Raw genomic sequence first — 11,347 nt, 5'->3', positions numbered from 1 at the left:
AACTGTTGAGAATTTGGGGGGAGTTTGTCCACAGAAGCTTATAACTCCCTAAAGTTTTCCCCTTGTCTCCATTTCCTTCTGTGAAAGAACAGTGGCTTGACGAAATATATCCCCCGCAGAGAGTTTTATCGGTCCACTTGTCTGTTTGTTCTGTCGCAGTCCCAATCTTCCCAATCTGATGGTGTAGTGCCCTACAAAGCTAACATCCTTTTATTACCAGTCCTCCAATGGAAATGTTTTTGAAAAGTAAAAGTAAAGGGGAAATAATTTCATTTTTTTTTTTGGCCAAGGGCAGTTAAAACTCTTAAAACTTCTTTAGTACAAGGGAAGTTAATTATGTCCGCATTTTTGAACAGTTTGTCTGATCTTGCTGATTTAAGTCAGGAGAAAATTTAGGGCAATAGGAGTATTTGCAGCAGCTCATTTGATTCTGCTTTGGCTGGTGTGACTTTTTTAATAAGAATGTTCAAACACATATCATCCTTTATCAATTCTGCTTTTTTGGGGTATATATTTTAAATCTTTTTGTGTTAACAGATTTAATTTTTATGGCTATTAATAATTTTTAGTTTATTAAACTTTGTGAAGGCATGATTTAAGATTGGCTTGATTATCAGTCGTAAACATATATTTTTGGGTTACTTTTAGATGGCATTGAGAGTTAGTAGAAACATCAGTTTACATTAAATAAACAAACCTTGAAAAATTGTTCTTTTTCATCGCTATTAATATTGTATAATATGGTGCAGTTATAGTTTTTAATAATGCAATTTGAAATAGAACTCGAAAAAAAATTTTAAAAAAATGTTTAAAGTACACTTTTTTGGGTCCTGTAAATGCCCTTTTTTCGGGGCAGGCAAATTAAGGGAAAAACCCTAGAAAACCCAATATTCATTCATTTTCCCCAATGTATATAAATTTCTGTTTTCCTTTTTTCCCAATTTTTTTATTTTTAAAACATATGTAAAATTATTTTTGATAAAAGAAAAATTTTAAAGGCTTTAAAATTTTTTTAAAACCTCTTTTTTTAAAGGGTAAAAAGGGGGATTTTTTAATACTTTTTTACTGGGGGAACATCCAAAGGGGGTTTTTCTCCCAGTCTAACCCAAAGGGACCTTTTGGGAAAAGGTTTTTTGGCGTAATCTTTAAAGGGTTGTGCAAAAAAATTTTTAAAAAAAAATTTTTTCCGCACACCCTCTCTTTCCCTTTGGTTCCCCCCCCTTAAAAGCATTTTTTAAAATTTTGGTTTTTTTCGGGAAAACCCCTAGTCTTTTTAAAAAATTTCTAGGCACTGTCTAAATTTTTTCAGAAAAAAAGTGGTTTAAAAATTTTAAAATGCTGATATTTTTTTTTTAAAATTTTTAATTTTTAAGGGTTTAAAAGGTTTTAGTTTTGAAACAGACCTGGAAACAAAAAATTTTTCTCCCTTTTTGGAAATGAAATTTTCCCCTTCCCCAGGGAAAAATTATTTAAAGGGAAATTTTTTTCCCCTTCCTTTTTTGGGAAACTGCCCATTATCATTTGGGGGAAAATTAAAAAGTTAAAAATTTTAAAAAATTTTTAAAAGTCAGCCAAAGAAAAAAGCAGGGGTCAGAACCTGCATGGGGGGTGAAAGGTTGGCCTTGCTTTATAAGGGTTTCGAAATGGCTTTTTTTAAACTTAAGTTTTCCCTGCATGGAAAGGGGGTTAGGCAAGTTATTGTTACCAGTAGCATTCAAAGCTTACCATAAATTGTCAGGTTAAGTTCCAATTATGCTATAAATGAAAGCTTTGCTATCATTATTTCAGATAATTTTACGTGGTGCACGAACATTTTTCATTCATTCATATCATATTGTTTAGGAAATAGATATCAATTCTGAGTGCATTGTTGTAGAATAATGCACGGTTTGAGTTCAAATGCGTAGTAATATTATAAATCACGAAGGCCGATAGGCCTGAGTGATTAATTACAAAGCATTTGAACGAAAAACGTGCATTATTATACAATGATGCACGAAGAATTAATATATATTTCCATTCTAACACGTCAAGAAAAAATATAATTATTATTTTAAAGTTGGACTCTATGTTTGGTGGTTTAATTTGTTTTCGCCTCAGAGTTTCCCATAGAAACGTTCTTTAAAGGCTGTCCCAGTTGGTTGAAAAAAAAACTGTCGTTAAATCTTCCGTGCTTAGAAACATTCTGAGAATAACGCATTTTGAAAACGTTGATAAAACTTTGTTTGTTTATTTTATTTCACTCTATAATTTTTCAAGTGAAATAAAAGTTATTAAAAGTGAAGTAAATGTAAAACTTAACTCGTTTGCGACATTAAAATAGCGTACCTGATCTGATTGTGTTGCACGTGCTGTTTGGCGCTACATTGTGACGTCACGTAAACAACACTTTAAACATCTGTACAGCGTTAACGACTGAATTAAAGATATTGGTGTTCGGATTCATTTTCTTAGTTAGACCATTTTCTTTCATTCTAGATAGTTTTCACAACAAAATTCGACAAAAAATTGTTTTTATTTATCAGATTTTTTAAACAAAATGGCGCCCTCAATGTGAAAATACACAGGGAGATAATAAGAACGGCGAGTGCATTGTTGTAGAATAATGCACGCTTCCGGCCTTCTTTGTCTATATAGCAAAAATTCCGATAGTGTTAGAATATTATATTAATGATTCACAATTTGCATAATTTATTTCTGTCATCACAGCATGAAAATCATTTTAATCATTTTATTTACTTATGATACAAGACAAATCAATGTTGCTTAAAGTTATTAGGGTATTCCAACAACTTGATTTGAATAAGATATAGAATATACACATTGTCTTTTATCTACATGTCCAATCATAATTATCCTTCCAAACATTTTTGAAATGAAAATTATAATTAATTTTTATTCCTTACATATTCCTTGATAGACCTTTATTCTCTTAGCAAATTCATTTCAAACTTGAATAATTGGCACTAATTTGTATTTGGAAACTTAACATTTAATTGGTCAATCTAAAAATAGTAACATAAATCAACCAATCAAACAAGTTTTGAGATAGAGTGAGAGTTAAATCTTTGTTAATGACGAGTGTTATCTAATTTTCGACCTCCTAATTATAGTGATGCCTGTCATATGGATATTCATTCATGCCATACTGACTGTATCCTGCCGTTATCACGTCTAGGATTAGTTCCAGACTTTTTCAGATTTTTTTTTATCTTTTGTTTTATATGAGCATGATGTATATTTAAGGTACGGAGACTTGTGGTGTTTGTGGTACGGAGAGTGGCAGACTGTGCATCAGATGCGAAACATGTGACAAAAGTTTATGCGAGTCGTGCGAGCAACAACACCGAGATGATGATAATCTTAGTTCTCATGAACTAGTCAGTATTCCTACATGCTCCTTGTCCTCCGAAAGTGAAGAGTCAACTCTCGTCTGTCCCAACCATCATGGAAATTCCCTGCAGGTGAGGTTTGGGCGCTCAAGTATTTTCTTCGTTAAAAAAAGATTTATATTTACCAGTAAAGCAGCACTCTTTCAGATTCATTCTATTTGTCATAGAAATTTTGAAATTTTATTGAAAAATAGAATATTGTTAAGTGAACAAGGAAAGTAATTAATTTTACACATTACAAATGGCTTGTTCTATTTAAGTAAATTAACAAACAAAGGTTAAAATATGCAAAAATAGCCCTTATTGCATAAGACACCCAGTAGGAATATGGTTATAAATACTGCTAAATCAGTCATTCATTGCATATAATATGTAAATCATTACTTCAGTAACTGTGAATATTTTTTAACCTTCTAAAACTTTTAGTACATTTGTCCCAAAGTTGATTTTCTTGAAATGTTTTGGCTCATCTGGATGCATGCAGCTTTTAAAAAATATTATGTTTATTTGATTTAATATGTTCTCTTTATGAAGATATTAATTATATCTTATTTTATAAAATGTATGCCAATAAGAGATTATTGAAATTATTTTTTCAATGACAAAAAAAAAACTGATTTGAATTTAATTATGTTTACATTCTTCTTTAAGTAAAGATTACATGATTTGTTTGATAGGCTTGAAAAAGTTTATAATCATTACCTAGGAATGCATATTATATAATTTTCTGCCTGAAATCATTTGATAAATTTATAGATTACTTGCCTTTTGAAATTTATAAGTGTAGCTTTATATAGATATAATTTGTTTTTAATATGCCTGCAACTTCAGCTTTTTGTAAAAGTATAATTATGAGCCGCGTCATGACAAAAGCATCATAATGGGTTTGCGACCAGCATGGATCCAGACCATCCTGCGCATCCGCGCAGTCTGATCAGGATCCATGCTATTCGCTTACAACTCTATAACAAGTAGAAAAACTGATAGCGAACAGCATGGATGCACAGACTGGTCTGGATCCATGCTGGTCGCAAACCCATTATGTTGGTTTTGTTGTGACGCGGTTCATATAATTATATTCATCATATTGTATTATAAAATTATGTTCATTTGTAAGTCTCTAATCTTTACCATTTTCTATCAGTTGAAAAAAAAGACACTATAATCTTGTCCATATAGATTAGAACTACTGTTTTACTAATTTATATTGTTACTTTACAAACATAAGAGCTGTCATCGATAGATATGATCGATACATACCTGTCAATTCATTATTGATGCATCGTCAATTTTTTTTTCTGTTGATCAATAATCAATACAAATTTGAAAAATCGATAAATTTATCAATTTTTGTTTCTAGCAGGTAAAGGTTAACCCTTTCACTGCCATAAGGACGGCATATGCCGTCTCTATTATTTTCAGCGTATTTGCCATATGGACGGCTTTTGCCGTTTCTTTAATAATAATAATAATAATAATAATAATAAATATATAGATAATTATACCATTGACAATGATTATTATTATACTAGCAGATTTGGAAACATATATAATTATTATAATACTAATAACAAATAATAATAATTATATTAATAATATAGTAATTTCTTAGAAAACCCTCTGGCAAATAGGTGATTAATAAATTAATAACCCTCAGGCAGTGAAAGGGTTAATAAAATGCTGGCAGATATAATGACATAGGAGATAAATCAGCTTGAATAATTTTATTTATTATATAATCTATAAATAGCTTTGAAATGCCTTTCCCTGATTGGCTAACAAGCAACTTTTTGCAAAAAATAACAGGTCAATATCAGAGTATATTCACTGTTTTTTTCCTAAAAATAGATTTTCAGAGTATATTCACCGGTTTTTCTTCTAAAAATAGATTTTCTGGAAATCCCTAAAAGACGCGAGACTATGACGTGACATCACGCCAAGTTTGTTGTTATTATTCTATATTTTATACTAAAAACGTTGAGTGGGGTGTACATAAGAGTCAAATTAGTCTATTTTTGTTACCGTTTTACATTTTTAAGAACAATAGGGATTAGCATGCCAATGGAAAGGGCCAAATTATGGAAACAGTAGGCAAGCTGAAAAATAATGATTTCCGTTGTATGCAATGGCAGATGTGATAAGCCATATAAAAGCTATTTATAAATTATATAATAAAACAGATATGTACTTTTTAGCTGTTGAATATGATGTGATATGTACTGAAAAATTAATATTGACCTCGGCTATCGCCTCGGTCAATATTAATTTTTTCAGTACATATCACATCATATTCAACAGCTAAAAAGTCCATATTTGTATAATATTTTCTTTATGAATTTCAGTTCTACTGCACAGCCTGTGAAACGGGTGTTTGTAAAGACTGTACTACGGTGGAGCATATTGGACATAATGTCATATCGCTACAAGAGGCTATAGAAGAACATAAATCCACGTTAGCAAATCTGATCACTGGTGCCAAGGATCAAATTCCACTTATACAGGAGGCTATAAATAACATTTCCGAAGTGTCTCAGTCTTTAACTAGTCAGACTGAAGTTGCTGAAAGTAAAATTGTTGAAACTTTTGACGATCTTGTCAGACTAATGAATGAAAGAAAAGATGCGCTTTTAAAAGATTTAAACACAATATATAACAAGAAACATGAAGTTTTGATGAACCAAAAAGAAAATTTAGACAGTGTTATAACCAAAATAAATCATTGTTGTGAATTTACTGAAGAGACTTTAGAAAATGGTAGCGATACTGAAGTATTGCTCGTACAGAAGGAAATGTCCGGTAAACTTCAAGAGTTCGCATCTGGTATGATTAGAAGGGAACCAGAAGAAAATGACTTTGTTGGTTTCGATACTGCTCACTGCCAAGGTTTGAAGAAATCCCTAGGTACCTTAGGATATATTAAAAATAATAGTGCCATAGGTTATAATACTACAGCAACTGGTGAAGGTCTAAGACATGCGTATGTAAATAAACCTGCTGTGATCACCATAACAACCAAAGATTGCCAAGGCGACCTTGTAAAAGTAGGTCAAGCACTCATAGACTCTGAGCTTCAAGCTACAAATGGTGATAGAATTATTCCAGCAATAACAGACCAACAGAATGGTACTTATGAACTTGTCTATTTATTACCTAGGGAAGATAACTACATGATGTTTATCAAAATATTTGGTAAACATATAAAAGGGTCACCATTCAAGGTCAAGGCCGTTAATGTTGGGGCTGAAGATCATCATGAAGCTGCAGGTAGCCATTCTAAAATCCCCAGAACTGCAGCAGTCAAACAAAAAGGGACCAAAAGGCCATCTAGTTCAAGGTCAGGATCACATAGAAAAAGCAATTTGATTGAAGATGACCTGTTATGGAGAGTTGGTGTTAAAGGTCGAAATAAAGGCGAGTTTACAAATCCGCAAGGTGTTTGTTGTATAGATAATAAAATATTGGTTGCTGACAGTAATAATCAAGTCGCTCAAGTGTTCACGCTCTCTGGTGATTGTAAACTAAAATTTGGAACACCTGGTAGAGTAGCCGGGAAAATGCAGCGACCAACAGGCGTCGCTACAACCTTAAATGGAAACTTTTTAGTAGCCGACTATGACAATAAGTGGATAAGCATATATGCCCCTGACGGTAAATACCTGAATAAGATTGGTACAGGAAAACTTCTAGGACCGAAAGGTATTGCTGTAGATAGGAACGGACATATCATTGTTGTCGATAATAAGGGTAGTAGTATATTTATATTCCAGTCTAATGGTAAACTTTTGTCAAAATTCGGATCACGTGGGAATGGAAATCATCAATTTGCGGGACCACATTATGTAGCAGTCAATGCAAGCAATGACATAATAGTGTCTGATTTTCACAATCATTGTATAAAGGTATTTGATTGTGAAGGGAACTTTCTGTTCAGTTTTGGCTCCAATGGTGAAGGTAACGGACAATTTAATGCACCAACAGGTGTCGCAGTTGATGAGTATGGAAATATTATAGTTGCTGACTGGGGAAATTCAAGAATACAGGTAACTTTACTAATCATGTTTTTTTGTATCATTTAAGCCGGGAACAAAACTGTTTAATTTTTGTACGAGGTTACTGTAATAATTGCTATTGTCTGATAAATTGCTGCCATGTAAAAATATGGTTATGCCAGCAGTCTTCATATGGATTCCTCTATTTCTGTACTTAATTATGTTATCTTATCTATTAGCATCTTTTAATAATTAGCTATTTCGTTCATGGCTATTTTCTCCTATCATTTAAATTATTTATCATCCAAGCTCATGCTTTATCAGTAAGTAAACATAACAATGTCTCTATTCTTAGGTGATTGAACTTTCATAATAAAGTTTATGCTAGTCCCCGGGTCATCTCAATAATGTACAAATTAATACTTTAAAATAATTAAATAGGATATTGAATATTGTGTCTTTGTAATAGCATAATAATTGCTAAAGAAATTATTTATATTGTTGCATAATGATTACCTTGATTTTGGCAATTAATGGAAAGATAACTTTTGTGTGCCGTAAATATTGTATGAACAAGAGTTAGTTTCCTTTATATCCAAAAAAAGTATTAGTTAAACAGGATGTAATTTAGTACATGAACAACTTTTTAACATACCCCCATGATTTTTAAATCACTTTTGTTTGTTTATATGGATACATTGTTTTGTTTTATAGGTTTTTGATAGTAATGGATCATTCCTGAGCTATGTGAACACTTCAGCTGATCCCCTGTATGGACCACAGGGACTAGCCATTACTCCAGAGGGAACAGTCGTTGTGTCCGACTCCGGGAACCACTGTATAAAGGTTTACAAATACCTACAATAAAGCCAGGTACCAGAATGCTGAGATTTGATCAAGGCTTTAGGAACCAGCTGGTGCAAGTCAACACAAATTCACAGCAAGGTCGGAAGACAAGAAATTTTCTGTCTCGGATTTTAATCAACTTCATTGGAACAATTTGTTAAACAATCTATACATCTGTCCACTATATACTCAGCCTTCAGTCAGTTTTGTATGTGTATGAGTATGACATCATGTACATAATGTCGCAGTTCAATGGGAAAGATATAAAAACTCGTAATGTGACTTGAATCTAGTCTTTCTTTTCAAAGGCATTGGGACCATAGTCTTTTTTTCTGCGTGTAATAATAAGCTTGGAACCAGTATGAAATAATTTATATTCTGTTGTTTATTATAAGCTTTCTGTCTTTATGTTGTACAAAATGTGGTCAGCTGAAAAAATTGCTTGTGGCGAAATGATTGTATCTTCATACGATATACATGTATATGCCATTATCACCTCAGTGCAGTAACAATTTTACTCCTTATATTGATCCTTCAATTGGAGTTAATCTGTTACTGCACTAAGATAACAAATTCTATTTATTTCATTCTGACAAATTAATCAATTTAACTGAACATGTTTGGAATCAACATAGATCTTACATTTTGGCTTTAATTGGATCATATATACTGGCCTTAAATGTCCTGTCAATTATAACATTTATGTAAGGTTAATGAGGTCAGGTATCGCTACCTCATTTAGAACTTAGTATTGAGATTTCAGTGTTTAAAAAATTAAATGGGACCATTATATATTGTAAAAAGTTTTTGCTAAATATATATATAGTTATGTTTTTGAGTAATGCACTGTTTTCTGATACACTGCAAGAACATGTGGTAACAGGGGTGAAATATCAGTAACTCTTGCACAAAGAATACATTAGTCATGTATGAATTGTCTCCCTTATTGAATATTTTGTGATAAATTATATCATAAAGGCATTGAAAAATTTCTCAATCACATGGGTACATCATTTCAATTTCTTTTCTTTTTTGAACATAATATATAGTTACATTTCAAACAGTGTGTCATATTGCAAGCATTGGCTGGTCCATTTTCAGTAACTCTTGCACAAAGAATACCTTTTCATATTTTTGGTTGTCTCCCTTACTAGATAGTTATTCAACATTTGAAGACTGGTTGTGATTTTGATAAAAGTTATTTTAGCTCCCTGGATTCTGGATACCATAGGGTACTATTCTTCTATTTAATCAGACTAAAGTTGTTGTTTAATTTTAGAATTTTAATAATTGCTGTCTTTTTTTCTCTTTTTGTATGTCATGGAGATTATGTAATATTATAAATTTTGGACTCTATGGTAAATCCAAAAGTCCCATGAATAAATTGTTTGAAACCTGAACACTACCACTTTAACTCATGAATTAATTTGATATTACATGTAATAATGTTATTGTTGTAAGTATAAGTTGTCATTATATAAGCTTTGAAATGATAACAATTTCAACATTTCTTAAATGGACTTTCCCTCAGTTTCCATTTTTGGAACTGGTCCATTAAAAATGTTGGGGATATCAGGATAACAATTTATAACTAGTCAGTCGACAGTATAGAGCTGGCCTTGCTCGATACTGTTAAGTCAATGTCGGTTTTTAAAAATCTCTCTCAGTTTTCCATTTTGGTAAGGGTTAACTATAATCTGTAATCTTAAGTTTGTAAATCTAATTAAATTTGAAGTAAACATAGCCTAGCCATTTATAGGTTTTTTTAGGGTAAAAACTTGCAAAAATATAGATTGATACATATTTTTGTTTTGTTTATTATCTAAATTGATTGTATATATGTACATGTATTGCAGCACTGATATAAATTATGTTCTTGAAATTTAGAAAATGCTGCATTGAACTTTGTCTAATACTTGAAATTTGTCTAATTAGATGTTTATTAAAAAATCTTTAACAATACGTATTATTTTCATCAAATTGATATACAGAAATTATGTTAGGGTACATTGTTTTTTCAGGTGTTGGTAAAAGTGAAAATAATGATTATATGTTGTTTACTATATTGTTCAAAACAGTTTGTTGTTGATACCACCAAATAAATGCTGGTTTTGCTTGATATGCTTCATATTGACTTTATTTTCTTCTTACATGGTTACCCTGGTGATAACTCATGGAGGCTTATTGATAGATGAAGACTGCTGTTGCCCCTTTAGAGACTGCTGTTGCCCCTTTGAAGATTGCTGTTGCCCCTATGAAGACTGCTGTTGCCCTTTAAAGACTGCCATTGCCCCTTTGACGACTGCTGTTGCCCCTTTGAAGACTGTCGTTGCCCCTGTGAAGACTGCAGTTACCCCTTCAAAGACTGTTGTTGCCCCTATGAAGTTTGCTGTTGCCCCTTATAACGACTGCTGTTGCCCCTTTAAAGACTGCTGTTGCCCCTTTAAAGACTGCCATTGCCCCTTTGAAGACTGCTGTTGCCCCTTTGAAGAACGCTGTTGCCCCTATGAAGACAGCTGTTGCCCCTTGTAAAGACTGCTGTTGCACCTGCAAAGACTGCTGTTGCCTCTCTATGAGCAATTTCGGAGCGTATAATTATATGTGTTTCATTTATTGATCCACCCCATTCTGTATGTGTTAGATGGATTCTTTTTTAACCCACTTAATTTAGATCAGATTAGAACAACATATTCGGAGTAAATTAATGTACAAACAGAAAATGTCAAAATGTCAATGAAATAATAGGAAAGTTTACTGTTTTTGTGTGTGTATTTTCCACTGAATTATATATACCTCTGTGCTTATATCCTTATTTTCTAACAAACTGCAATTGTGTTGGTTATGAAGTCATAAAAAGGCAGTGGGGCATTTATTAGGAAAGGGGCAATTATTAGAAAATATATGGTATTTCATTTATTCAGATTGGATCATCTATAAATAGTTATCCTACAGCTATTCCCCGAGTGCTAAACTATATCAGATACAAATGTCCTCAGTTATAATTTCTAATTTATATGCAAGCCATATTGTACTATTAGAAAAACATAATGTCCGGTTGTTCTTTTACAAGCATTGTAAGTCACAAAAACTGAACACAAATGCTGATTGTAGTTCTACTTC

The 11,347-nt window shown here is 32.1% G+C and overlaps 1 protein-coding gene across 1 annotated transcript; it reads left to right on the top strand.

The window, feature by feature from the left end:
- Nucleotides 1-3,246: 3,246 nt before the first annotated feature.
- Nucleotides 3,247-10,355, top strand: LOC132734980 (tripartite motif-containing protein 2-like; the record flags this gene model as incomplete). Its single annotated transcript, XM_060721887.1, has 3 exons — nt 3,247-3,464; nt 5,735-7,432; nt 8,096-10,355. Coding segments are annotated over 3 exons (2,069 nt in total), but the record flags the coding sequence as incomplete, so codon positions are not given.
- Nucleotides 10,356-11,347: the final 992 nt, after the last annotated feature.

The sequence above is a fragment of the Ruditapes philippinarum genome, unplaced genomic scaffold (assembly GCF_026571515.1).
Source record: "Ruditapes philippinarum isolate M1 unplaced genomic scaffold, ASM2657151v2 ctg880_1_1_1_1, whole genome shotgun sequence".
NCBI lineage: Eukaryota > Metazoa > Mollusca > Bivalvia > Venerida > Veneridae > Ruditapes > Ruditapes philippinarum.
The sequence above is the reverse complement of the archived record's forward strand: the minus strand, read 5'-3'. Positions and strand labels throughout refer to the sequence as shown.